At 49.7% G+C, this 14,384-nt stretch overlaps 1 protein-coding gene across 1 annotated transcript in view; it reads left to right on the forward strand.

Annotated features, from left to right (window-relative positions):
• Positions 1–14,384, forward strand: part of LOC138300051 (uncharacterized) — a 247,375-nt gene that overhangs the window by 169,807 nt on the left and 63,184 nt on the right. Inside the window, exon 2 of the mRNA XM_069238893.1 lies at positions 11,359–11,479. Coding sequence (XP_069094994.1) covers positions 11,359–11,479 — 121 coding nt within the window. The remainder of the gene's footprint in view (positions 1–11,358; positions 11,480–14,384) is intronic.

Consider the following 14,384-nt stretch of genomic DNA (forward strand, 5'->3'; position numbering starts at 1 on the left):
TAAAGATGAGAACCCACATTATAAGTTTCTATATTACTGGAAAATCTTTATTTGGAAATTCACAGATCCATATCATAGTGCGGTGAGTGAAAGTCGAACAATCATTAATACATGGGTAGATCCAAATTTGAACTGTGTATACGTCAATTATCCACCTAGATGAATAGGATGCAGTTGTGATAGCGGTGACTTTCACTCACGCTACGAAAGAGGAGTTGCAAACACGGACTCATTTGTGCTGATTGGCTGTTGCTGTTCTATCCCACGCTATTGGATATGTTTGTTTTTACTTCCTGATTTCTAGTGCTCTTGGGAACAGTAGTTTTGTTATTAATCTTTCTTGGCTGCTATTCAACAAATTGAAAAAGACTAGCATAATCCTCACCTCCGTGTCCTTAATATAATTGAAACTTTCCCTTACGATAGCTAGTAAATGTTTAATTCTACATGCTTTACATCGCTCTCCATACATGTTTTTTCAATATCTTCCATGGATTTGTGTTGTTTGATATGGCCTTTGAGACAGCTTTAGCCGTCTCACCAGGGCACCATGAAGGTCCTATCTGTTCTTTAGCAAGCTGGCATAAATACATTGTGTAAAGGGGTTTGAGGCACAATCTAAATGTGCAGGTTTCTATATAAAGGGTGTGTTCTGATATGGATTTTTTTTAAGCAATAGGAAAAGTTTTATCAGTGGCTACTGGTTTTTATCCTTCATTACCTCTGCTGGTAACTCTGTTTTGCAGCATCATCTTGCAATTTGTAAAAGGATGCAAGAAACTCCACCCCAAAAGCGGGCTTCCAACATTGAACAAGATGTCAACCTTGGACTGCTGAAAGCGTTGTGTACTGCTTGAAGTGCCTACTGCCTTCTAGAAGAATGTGGCTCTTTTGGAGTGGACTAACCATGAGGTTCTGAATACCTTGTGGGGCTACTACCTTGTCAGCCAGTCTGGCAACCTCAAGTCTGTGTAAATGTTGTTCATTCTATCTACTTAGTGGCCTATTCAAATACCTATTGATGTTGTCCATAATGTTGTCAAGATGGTTGGGACCACCTGAGCATGTGGATTAATTCAGTAGTCAGTCAAGTTTATTACTTGGACAAAGTGGCGCTGCCAGCTTTAATGCTCTTCACCTGCAGGTTTCAATGATTGTAGCAGGTATAGAATTTACCAGTCGATTTTGGTAGCTGACTGGGAATCCTTTTGTATATCTCTCGTTATACAGCTCTGATCATTGTTGATTGGTTGTAGTTAACAATGTGCAATAATGTTCTTTTAAAAATACATGGCATGCTGGATAGTGTAGCCCTTTATGTATTTACTCTTAAGGAAAGTGATATAGACTGGAAGGATGCTGCCAGTGATGGTAAGGGTTACCCGTGGCTTAAATTAATAGGAGTTTGAACAGTGGCGGCCGGCAGCTTTAGGAGGGAGGGCGGCAGGCGTGAAGCACACACACACTCATTCTTTCACACACAGACACACATGCACGCATGGACATCCATTAACAACACTCATACCATTCAAACATGCACGCACGCACCAAACATTCATTTTAAAACATCACACACACTCATTCTTTCACACACGCACTGTTAGAAATGGGGTTTCTGGTTGGCTAGGGTATGCACCTCAGCCAGGCAGAACTTACCCACTCTAGTCAGGGCAAGGGAGTTACACGTCCAAGATAACCCCTGCTCACCCCCTTGGTAGCTTGGCACGAGCAGTCAGGCTTAACCCGGAGGCAATGCGTAAAGCGTTTGCACAACACACACATACATGTGACGCAATATCCCCACCACAAAGGAAACACAACACCAGATTATATAAAAATACACTGTATTGTACACAACGTAATTATTAGACCAACATCACATAACAGTACTATCCTGCTACCTTAGCAGTTGTCAGAACGTTACACATTAGTTACTCTGCAAACTAGCAGTAGTCACACATAACACACAGGTTACTCAGTATTCTGCAACATAAGCAGTAGTCAGGAAACACGTTATCACATTAGCACACTTGTCACCAGAATATCATACAATGCCCATAGTAGGAACATTAGAAAATCTATGGCAAGTTAAGCAAACATATTAGCAAGTCATGCCCATAAAAGGAACATGTGCACACATATGTAAAAGCATCAAAATACAGGTAGGCAATACATCATAATTAATAAAGTCTGTAGCAAGAACTTCCATTATGGGTGTATTGGTCCATGTTAGACAGTACCTGTTTTGATGAAGCAGGCACCCTCCGTGCCTGCAGACAAAGAAGAAAGGGCCCCCCAGCGCTCCTCTGCGCAGTGAGGGGGCCTCCTCAAAGTCCTGGGGAAGAGGGGGGCGGCACGCACCCCCTCTGTACTGTTGACGGGCCCCTCCTGGGGCCCGCGATCAGTGGGGGCCCCCCCCGGGCCTCCACCGACCCTCCTGTGGGGGGCCAAAGTCACCCAATGTTTAAAGAGGGAGGGGGGCGCCTCGCACCCCCTCCCGGTTTCCACACGGGCCCCTCCGGGGGTCCCGTTAACCTCTGGGGTCTCCCTGGGCCTCCGGGGCCCTTCCTCGAAGGGAGACCCCGAACTGAAGTATTGCTGGGCCCGCGAGGGGGCCAACCAGTGAGCCGGGGGCCAGGGCGGGCCTCCGGCGAGGCTGCCGCCCGGCCCGAGTCCACAGGGGAGTCCTCCGGGACTCCTCCACGCGAGGGAGAGGCGTCCTCCTCTCCCTCGTCGTCCCGATCCCGTCGCAGCCCAAGGTGGGGCCTGCTGGTGCCCCGGGGGCGCTCCTCGGAGCGATCCCTACCCCGGGGGCACCGCTAGGAGCAGGCTTGCTCCGGATTCCTTCAAGTTGGTCTTTCTCGTGCCCCGGGGGGCACAGAGTCGAGCGCGGTCCTCGCGCTTGGACAGAAAACAAATAACCCGGCTGCAGCGGTGATCCTGGGCTCAAAATACAGCGCTTTTCACAGCGCTAAGGTAAAATCTGCAGCCTGGGCTGCGGCGGTGATTTTTCCTTTGGCAAAGGAAAAAGCGCTTTTCAAAGCGCTAGGAACCATCTAAAGCCCGGGCTGCGGCGGTGATTTCTTTGGGGCAAAAGAAAAGGTAGTTGCAGGGGTCAGGGGCCACAGCACCCTGCCCCTGGGAACAATAATCAAGGAGACGGTACAGGGCTGGTGGGTCCAGCTACAGGCCAGCACAAGGGGTGCAGTTGGTGGCAGTTCCTCCTAGTGACCAGGCAGGTCACAGGTCAGCACAGCAGCAGCAGTCCATGGCGGTTTCCTGGTGAGTCCATTCATCAGCGTTCTGTGTCCAGTTTCAAGTTCCAAGAATGTTCAAATTGTGGGGAAAATTCCCCTGTACTTATAGTCCATTTTTACAGTGTTTTACAATGATAGGGAGAGGAGGTTCCAGCCAGTTACAACTGGTTCTGGGAGTGCCCCCTCTCTCCTTTCAGCACAGGCTCCAAAGATCAGTGGGGGGTTAACGACCCTATTGTGTGAGGCCAGGGCACAGCCTTTACAAATGTAGGTGTGCCCCGCCTCTCCCTTCTCTCAGCCCAGGAAGACTATTCAGTATGTAGATGCACCTCAGTGACACCTCCACCCTCCCTGTGTACAGGCTGTCTGAAAAGTATGCACAAAGCCCCAACTGTCACTCTGCCCAGACGTGGATTGGAGTCAAGCTGCAAAACACCAGAATTATAAGCACAGATAAATGCGCACTTTCTAGAAGTGGCATTTCTGTGATAGTAATAAAAAACACACCCACACCAGTAAGCAATATTTATTATCACCATCACAACCATACCAAACACGCCTACGCTACCCCTCATAAATCAGACAATACCCCTTACACCTAAGGCAGGGCATTTCTAATGCAATCCTATGAGAAGGCAGCACTCACAGCAGTGAGACACCAAGTTAGGCTGTTTGTCACTACTAGGACAGGCCATGCAATATGGCACATGTCCTGCCTTTCTACATTCATGGCACCCTGCCCATAGGGCTAGCTAGGGCGTACTTTAGGGGTGACTTACATGTAGTAAAAGGGGAGTTCTGGGCCTGGCAAGTAAATTTAGATGCCAGGTCCCTGTGGCAGAAAACTGCGCACACAGGCCCTGCGCTAGCAGGCCTGAGACAGGTTTGAAAGTCTACTTCAGTGGGTGGCGCAAGCAGCGCTGCAGGCCCACTAGTAGTGTTTAATTTACAGGCCCTGGGTATAGAGATACCACTGTACAAGGGACTTATAGGTAAATTAAATATGCCAATTAGGTATAAGCCAAACATACCAACTTTAGATGGGAGAGCACCTGCACTTTAGCACTGGTCAGCAGTGAAAAAGTGCTCAGAGTCCTAGAGCCAACAGCGAGAGGTCAGAAAAACCAGGAGGAAGGAGGCAAAAAGACTAGGGATGACCATGCGTATGGCCAAAAGTCCAACACAACCCCCTACCAGCCAAAATCCAGGGGAGAACAATCAATACCTTGATGTACTTTCCTGATTGGGGCGATAGAACAAGGACCCAGGCCCACAACAGCAGGGGCATGTTCCAGTTCTACGCCTTCCTGACTCCACTGGGATCTCTCTGTCAATGCATCCCAGGCAGCCTAGACCAACCCACGGGGATTCTCTAGCTGCCAATGGCCAGAACCAGGCCCCAGGCCATCTAGGAGCCTCTGGTCTCTGAAACCATAATGAGTGGGGGGCGGTAGCCCCAGGTGCAAAGCAACCTGTCTCCACTCCCTTTCCGATCAGTTCAGGGGCTCTACCCTGCCACTGATCCACCAACCTAGGGTCCGCACCCATAGGTTCTACAGGGGATAGAGGCGAGGCTCTCCTCCCTCTACCCCTCCTTCTAGGATCCCGCCCTCCTCTCCTAGGAGGGGCATCACCAGAATCCACACTTGCCAGGGTGCTGGGTACAGCAGTCCTGCACAACTTTCTCGCCAGCCCAGGATCACTACCTGGCGACTGACCACCCAACCTAGGGACGACACCCTTGGGTTGCACCGGGGTCCGGGGCGGGCTTCCCCCTCCCTGAACCCCACTTCCAGAGTCCTGCGTCTCCCCACCTCGGGAGAAGCCACCAGAAGTTTCACACAGGGGGGTGAGCACACTAACCGCCCCCCCAACCAGGTCAGAGTTTACCCCTGAACCTGTCTATCTAGTCCAGGGACGACACCCTTAGACTGGACCATTGCCCAGCGAACCAGGACTTCCTTGGGAGCACACCTACCCCCTACCAGATCAGAGCTTACCCCCTGAATCTGGCAATCCAACCCAGAGTCACTACCCTGCGGTTGAACCACTGCCTGGCGCACCAGGACTTCCTTGGGAGCACACCTACTCCCCATCAGGTCAGAGTTTACCCCCTGAGCCTGATCATCCAACCCAGAGTCACCACCCTGCGGTTGAATCATTGCCTGGCGCACCAGGACTTCCTGGGGGGCACACCTACCCCCCACCAGGGAAACACTTTCCCCAAGGGCCACACAAGAGTCTGGCTGGCGCAGGTCTCCTGACCTCTGCCCATCGGACAAAGTCTGGATTCCCCCCAGCCCAGAAATGGTCTCACCAAGGTCATTCCTGGGGGGCTCTGCTCTCAGAGCTGACCCCTGACCCTCCAGGTTCTCCACTGGGGCCCGCAGCCCCCTCTCAACCCTATGCCTGGATTTCCGCCTCCTCCGCTGTAGAGCGAGACAACCAGACACCAGGACCGGCGGAACGCTATCACCAGCCACCCGCCTAAGTCCTAATGACAAAATGGGATCCTTCTGAACAGCTGGCCCTACGGCACAGGTTAGGCTCACCTCCTGGCGTGCACTCATGGAACCTTCAGGGGCCTGGGACGGTATCTTGGGCACCTTGGGCCTCAGCCCAGCCCCATTCCCTCTCCTCAGAGACGGGACATGGGGTCCCTCACCCATCCCAGTCCACTGGGACCTACCTGGGACACTCCATTCCTTTCCCACCACACCTTGTTGGGAAACACCTAGACCACTCTCATTAGGAACACCCCCTAATGTCACACCAGACCCTCTGGTACGCAACCAGAAGTCTGCCTCCTTTGCGAGCTCCCTGGGGTCAGAGAGCTCACACACTGACAAGTGTTGGCGTAACTCTGAAAAACAACAACGAAACAGGTGCTCTCTGAGAATCAGATTAAACAGCCCTTCAAAATTGTTTACTGTGCTACCCTTCACCCATCCATCTAGTGCAATGCAGCAATCCTCCACAAACTCCTCCCAAGACTGGTGGGACAGTTTCTTACCACCCCTAAACCTTTTTCTGTATTCCTCAGGGGAAAAACCATACTTCATAATCAGTGCGTTCTTCACAGCAGAGTACCCCTCCCTGTCACTCTCTTCTAGAGTCAGTAGGGCATCCCTCCCCTCCTCAGGAATAAAACTCCCTAGGCCAGTTCCCCAATCCTTCTCAGGGATCCTGCGCTCTACCAGAGCCTTCTCATATTCCTTTAACCACTGACGTATGTCACCCCCCTCTTGGAACCTAGGTACCAGATCTATGGGTATGTGAGGAACATCTTTGCTACAGCACTGTACATTGCTGCCACCACTGGACTCCACCTGCAACGCTGGTGAGTCCAGAACCTTCAGACTGCGCTCTAGAGCGAGTCTTTCTCTGGCAAAGGCCCTCTCTGCCTCTGCCATTCTCTCCTGTACTAAGGCCTTCTCTACCTCAGCCCTTCTCTCCTCAACAGCTAGGCGCGCTAACTGCAACTTCAGGTCCCTCTCTTCCCGCCTATCTCTTAGCTCATCAGGCGTCAAGGAATGAGAGGTAGCCCTGCTTCTTACACTGGACCCAGCAAGGGACTCCCTATCACTGGGGCCTTCCCTGTCAACTGGCGTCCCCAACCGGTCATTCTCACCCTCCTGATCAGTCTCTCTTCCACTCTCTAGGGATGAGGTCTGGGAGCCCTCCCATTGGGAACCCTCGCTACACTCAGGATCCTCTGGGTACTCCCTAAGCACACTCCCTCCCTGGGTAAATGTCACAAACCTTTCAAAGAAATTCAGAGATCTCCTGAGGTCCCCTTCTACAGGCAGCCCTCTCTCTCTACAGAACCCCTCTAATTCCCCCTGCGTGTAAAACGGCAGGTCCTCTAAATCAAAGGTAAGCCCCATCTTGAAAAGGTACAAATAACTCAACTGTGACAACCACACTACCCAAGCGTGAGAACTGAAAACAGGAAAAATGACCAAAGAGAGAAAGTTAAGAGAAGCCAAACATGTGATGGTCTAAACGCAATCCTTGTAGTGAAATAATGAGTCACAATGGTATTGTGCAAGCGCAAGTCCTATCCTCACCGCTGACTTCCAATGTTAGAAATGGGGTTTCTGGTTGGCTAGGGTATGCACGTCAGCCAGGCAGAACTTACCCACTCTAGTCAGGGCAAGGGAGTTACACGTCCAAGATAACCCCTGCTCACCCCCTTGGTAGCTTGGCACGAGCAGTCAGGCTTAACCCGGAGGCAATGCGTAAAGCGTTTGCACAACACACACATACATGTGACGCAATATCCCCACCACAAAGGAAACACAACACCAGATTATATAAAAATACACTGTATTGTACACAACGTAATTATTAGACCAACATCACATAACAGTACTATCCTGCTACCTTAGCAGTTGTCAGAACGTTACACATTAGTTACTCTGCAAACTAGCAGTAGTCACACATAACACACAGGTTACTCAGTATTCTGCAACATAAGCAGTAGTCAGGAAACACGTTATCACTTTAGCACACTTGTCACCAGAATATCATACAATGCCCATAGTAGGAACATTAGAAAATCTATGGCAAGTTAAGCAAACATATTAGCAAGTCATGCCCATAAAAGGAACATGTGCACACATATGTAAAAGCATCAAAATACAGGTAGGCAATACATCATAATTAATAAAGTCTGTAGCAAGAACTTCCATTATGGGTGTATTGGTCCATGTTAGACAGTACCTGTTTTGATGAAGCAGGCACCCTCCGTGCCTGCAGACAAAGAAGAAAGGGGCCCCCAGCGCTCCTCTGCGCAGTGAGGGGGCCTCCTCAAAGTCCTGGGGAAGAGGGGGGCGGCACGCACCCCCTCTGTACTGTTGACGGGCCCCTCCTGGGGCCCACGATCAGTGGGGGCCCCCCCCGGGCCTCCACCGACCCTCCTGTGGGGGGCCAAGGTCACCCAATGTTTAAAGAAGGAGGGGGACGCCTCGCACCCCCTCCCGGTTTCCACACGGGCCCCTCCGGGGGTCCCGTTAACCTCTGGGGTCTCCCTGGGCCTCCGGGGCCCTTCCTCGAAGGTAGACCCCGAACTGAAGTATTGCTGGGCCCGCGAGGGGGCCAACCAGTGAGCCGGGGGCCAGGGCGGGCCTCCGGCGAGGCTGCCGCCCGGCCCGAGTCCACAGGGGAGTCCTCCGGGACTCCTCCACGCGAGGGAGAGGCGTCCTCCTCTCCCTCGTCGTCCCGATCCCGTCGCAGCCCAAGGTGGGGCCTGCTGGTGCCCCGGGGGCGCTCCTCGGAGCGATCCCTACCCCAGGGGCACCGCTAGGAGCAGGCTTGCTCCGGATTCCTTCAAGTTGGTCTTTCTCGTGCCCCGGGGGGCACAGAGTCGAGCGCGGTCCTCGCGCTTGGACAGAAAACAAATAACCCGGCTGCGGCGGTGATCCTGGGCTCAAAATACAGCGCTTTTCACAGCGCTAAGGTAAAATCTGCAGCCTGGGCTGCGGCGGTGATTTTTCCTTTGGCAAAGGAAAAAGCGCTTTTCAAAGCGCTAGGAACCATCTAAAGCCCGGGCTGCGGCGGTGATTTCTTTGGGGCAAAAGAAAAGGTAGTTGCAGGGGTCAGGGGCCACAGCACCCTGCCCCTGGGAACAATAATCAAGGAGACGGTACAGGGCTGGTGGGTCCAGCTACAGGCCAGCACAAGGGGTGCAGTTGGTGGCAGTTCCTCCTAGTGACCAGGCAGGTCACAGGTCAGCACAGCAGCAGCAGTCCATGGCGGTTTCCTGGTGAGTCCATTCATCAGCGTTCTGTGTCCAGTTTCAAGTTCCAAGAATGTTCAAATTGTGGGGAAAATTCCCCTGTACTTATAGTCCATTTTTACAGTGTTTTACAATGATAGGGAGAGGAGGTTCCAGCCAGTTACAACTGGTTCTGGGAGTGCCCCCTCTCTCCTTTCAGCACAGGCTCCAAACATCAGTGGGGGGTTAACGACCCTATTGTGTGAGGCCAGGGCACAGCCTTTACAAATGTAGGTGTGACCCGCCTCTCCCTTCTCTCAGCCCAGGAAGACTATTCAGTATGTAGATGCACCTCAGTGACACCTCCACCCTCCCTGTGTACAGGCTGTCTGAAAAGTATGCACAAAGCCCCAACTGTCACTCTGCCCAGACGTGGATTGGAGTCAAGCTGCAAAACACCAGAATTATAAGCACAGATAAATGCGCACTTTCTAGAAGTGGCATTTCTGTGATAGTAATAAAAAACACACCCACACCAGTAAGCAGTATTTATTATCACCATCACAACCATACCAAACACGCCTACGCTACCCCTCATAAATCAGACAATACCCCTTACACCTAAGGCAGGGCATTTCTAATGCAATCCTATGAGAAGGCAGCACTCACAGCAGTGAGACACCAAGTTAGGCTGTTTGTCACTACTAGGACAGGCCATGCAATATGGCACATGTCCTGCCTTTCTACATACATGGCACCCTGCCCATAGGGCTAGCTAGGGCGTACTTTAGGGGTGACTTACATGTAGTAAAAGGGGAGTTCTGGGCCTGGCAAGTAAATTTAGATGCCAGGTCCCTGTGGCAGAAAACTGCGCACACAGGCCCTGCGCTAGCAGGCCTGAGACAGGTTTGAAAGTCTACTTCAGTGGGTGGCGCAAGCAGCGCTGCAGGCCCACTAGTAGTGTTTAATTTACAGGCCCTGGGTATAGAGATACCACTGTACAAGGGACTTATAGGTAAATTAAATATGCCAATTAGGTATAAGCCAAACATACCAACTTTAGATGGGAGAGCACCTGCACTTTAGCACTGGTCAGCAGTGAAAAAGTGCTCAGAGTCCTAGAGCCAACAGCGAGAGGTCAGAAAAACCAGGAGGAAGGAGGCAAAAAGACTAGGGATGACCATGCGTATGGCCAAAAGTCCAACACGCACGCACGCACATCCATTAACACTCATAGCATTCAAACATGCACCAAACATTCATTTTAAAAGATCTCACACACTCATTCTTTCACACACACATGCACACACATCCATTAACAACACTCATAACACTCAAACACGCACGCGCGCACCAAACATTCAATTTAAAACATCACACACAAACACACACACACACACACACATATTTACCTTCAGCCTCCAGGTCCCAGGAGGGTTTGGACTGCTGCCTTCCCTCATTGGCTGACTTTAGGTCAGCCAGTGAGGGAAGGCAGCAGTCCCAGCCTCGTCAGAGTGGGATGGGGTCAGTGAGACTGCTGACCCCACCCCACTCTGTGACGAAGTGTCACTGATTGACACTCGCCCTGGGCGCTTCAGGGCTTAAATGCTTTCCTCGTCACCCAAGGGAGGGCCTCAAGGCACCTTTGCTGAGCCGAGGAGGTCACGCCCATAGGAGCTGTGACCTCCTCAGCCCAGCAAAGTTCAGCTCAGAAAGCCAGGAGCCTGCACAAATCGTGCATGTCTGCTCCTGGCTGTCTGAGCTGAAAATGAAGAGTGTCTGGCAGGCTGGCCTTTGTTCAGCCTGACAGACACTCTTCATGAGGGGCAAAAGGTGGGGGGGCGTGGCACCTCCGCCCTAAAGGACGGCCCGCCACTGAGTTTGAATAGTACCTTGGTGGTGTGTTTGTGAGAAGACATGTTGGATGCAGTGGATACCCCAAACCCGGAAATAATTAGATCATTAGTAGGCTAGTTGATCTGTAGGGCATGAGAACTGAGACCAAAGTATGTGATTCAGTTTGAGCAGAAACTTTTCATCTGTCTTGTGGTCAGAGACGCAGGCAGTGATTTCTTTGATGTCTAGGAGCATTAGATCATCAACATCTGCCAGTAGTAAGATTTAACAATTAATTGAACATTTTGAGGGAAAAAGATGGAATAAAAAGTAAATATTTTTTCCAGCACACTTGGGATAAATGGGCACTATCTCGTTCACAAGCCATGATGTACACAAGTGCCTGATGGTGTTCCTGCACACTTCATGGGCAGATTGTTTCTTACCAAACCAAAACTCCCCATCACGAGTTTAAGGTGGTGTGTTTTTTAAATTGTTTGCTGACTTGCTGCATTTTCATCACATCCTTTTATTTTCTACTTGCAGTTCCTTTGGACATTTTCAAGCTAAAGATTATGGTGTATCAAAGGGGATCGTAGGACACTCCCCAGCTGAGATGGACCATCTACGACAGGGTCTTTGCCTCACCAGGCTATCTGTGACAAAGGTAAGTGCCTCAGCCACCAGAGGACACACACAGCCCAATATATGGGAGAATCAAGATTGATCATTCTGTGGCATGTGGGCAGGTAGATTACCAATCACTTGGGGCCCATCTTAGCCGCAGGCCAGCGCCCATGGGCCATAGTCCTTGCAAAGATGAGGGGAGGAAGAACAGCATGGCCATTCTCGAATATCTCTCCCTATGCAAACCATCATCCCGTCTCTTTGCACGTGGATATATGTTTTCAAGACATGCAAGCGCGCACACACACACACACACATGCGCGCACACACACACACACACCCACCCTCCCCCTCCCCACCTCTTTCCCCTGCCCACTGTGGCTGTCACCTGGGGTAGTTATAGTTGGGTTCAGTGCTTTGTAGGCACTGTTTGACGATTGATAGCAAAACTTATACAAATATTTTTTTTTCTTTTTTGCATAGTTTCTGCATGGAAAGTTTATAGGTGATCCTTCAAGTGGGAGTTGAGAAAAAGGAAAGTCCCAAAATGCCAAGTCCCCAGGCATTTTTCATAAACCTTTTTGAACAGTGCTACCTCAAAAGCTACTGAACAGAACCACATTTGGCAGGAGGCCAGATCTTGGTCCCAAAAGCTTATGTTTTGTGTAAATCCGTTATGTACTTAATAAGCTATAAAAATATTTGTATAACTAGACAGTTGGGTTTGAGGGACTCTTAAAGAGTCCCTCAAACCCAATTAAAAAAAAAATTAAGTGTTCTGATTGGCCCAGGGGCTTTTTTCCCCCTTCGGCCAACTCGCTGCTACAGAAGTCAAGCACCCTTAGAAGCCAACACTCTGATTGTCTGCCTGAAATGTGAGAAAAATGTTGTAGGCAGCCATTACAGGACAAGGGACTTAGCCCCTGTCCTGAGTTTGTAAATAAAAAAAAGATATAAGGGGCAGATTATACAATACTCTGCCCCCTTTGCTCGTGTGTAAGGGTCTCATAGGGAGCCCCCTGGGGCTGAAATTTAACAGAAAACGTGACTATAGCTTGTCCCTTAAGATAAATATAACTTGCACCTTCGCAATGCACAGCTAATTACCCCACATATTACCACATTCATGACATGTTCTATTACGTTATTGATAAAAGTGCATGAAATAACATTGTTGATGAGAATACTCTCTATGGCTGGGTGCGAGTTCGCCTAAACAGAACGTCACTTCAACCTTTGGGTTTTTCAGTGAAATACAAATATACACATGAATAGATAGTGTGAGATAAAGGATTCTGCAGATAAGCTTGGCAATTTCCTCTACTCAGGCCGTTAAATCCAGATTTTACTCAGCGCAAAGGTGGTACTGGGTTTCAGCAGGTTAATGAAGTACCGGCTTCTCAGTGAACGCAGGTGTGTTGAGGCTCGGCAGGCTGGCAAGGAATCAATCGCATGACCTGCGAGAGCAGGGATTTCTAAAGTCCTTTGAGGGCATATATGCAAAGATTAGGATTTCCATGGATTAAAATGAGTATGTGAGGACTAGCAGAGGTGATTTGATGCTATCTGGGGTCTTCTTGCCTTGATAAGAGACTTCAAGAAACAGTCTTCCCCAATCTCAAGGGCTGCATTTGCTGGCTAGGCAGGCTCTGGCTGTGCCTGTGTTGTTGTTAGGTGGGAGTTGGATAAAGCTCTGTCTTGTGAAAACAGAGTGGTGTGTCCTGTGCTCTATTTTAAGGAAAGGTGTGATGAGTTTATAATTTTACGGAAGTGGACTGCTGAGATGTGTGCCTATATTGTGCATATGTGCCTATGTAACTGGCACAAAGAAGCTGTGTACTGTGTTGTATCTTCTTGAAGAGGCTAGTGATGGAGGTCCTTTGCGTTGCCTTTATTGTCTATTAGTCCACAGGCTCTGGTGGCAATGCCGTTATCCACACACTTGGTGGTAGCAGATGGGAGTAACAGATTCACCTGAAAGATAACTATCATTCTAAGCTCCCGCATGTCACTGGGAAATCAATACAATACCTGCTCAAAACGCAGCTTTTCTCGACAGGTTGGAATCTCTGCAATGCTCACTAGGCCAAAGATGGTTTTTGTTCTTGGTCCAAAGGTAACTGCCACCAATAAATACCACTAGGTTTAAACGAGTTCCAGCAAGGTCAGGTCCCTGACCGAGTTGTTTGCTGTAGGAAGAGGCTGTGCTATTTTGTGTAGAACAGTAGCGCTTCAAGAAAGAAGAGAATCTGTGCACGTGTTAAAGCATCGAGCATGACAACCATACTTCTTACTATAGTGTTACTCTTGGGTCATGAAAGTAAAGACACTGTAGGCTAAAGTAGTTCCTTATTCAAACATGGGGCTGCATTAAAAAGAGCTGACCTCTGTACTGAGCGACCGAACGACAAAAGCAACGCCATTAAAATGGGCAAGCTCACAAATTCAAAATTACCTGGGCTAGTTAAATAGCACCACCTTTGGAGTCCAGTCTTTTACTTCCATACTCCTCTCCCTTTCCATTTTCAGCTTTTGTCCTTCCTGTCCTCTTTTTCGGGATTTTTTTTTAGACCTGTTTATGGTATACCATATCAAACGTTTATTTTTTTAAAGGCTTTCTAGCGGAAAAATCGGAATAATAATGACTAGGTGGTACTGGCACCAGCTCTCGATCCGTCTGCGCCTGTCTTTCACAAGCTCTGCACGTGACTTATCTGTGTTCAGATTTTGTACACCTGCCGCTGGCCCTGATTGGGATTGATTCCGGATTGCATACGCCACTTTTGTTTCATTACTTTTGGACTCATCCCAGCATCATCACAGCCAGGTTTCACCTGTTCTTTCACATGCCTGGCACCGTCGCTTCTCTTAACTTTAACTTTGTGGCGGTGTTGGTGTGCGCCAACATGTCTGAAACCTCATCCACTAGCGTTAGGTGTCTGCAT

The sequence above is a fragment of the Pleurodeles waltl genome, chromosome 6 (assembly GCF_031143425.1).
Source record: "Pleurodeles waltl isolate 20211129_DDA chromosome 6, aPleWal1.hap1.20221129, whole genome shotgun sequence".
NCBI lineage: Eukaryota > Metazoa > Chordata > Amphibia > Caudata > Salamandridae > Pleurodeles > Pleurodeles waltl.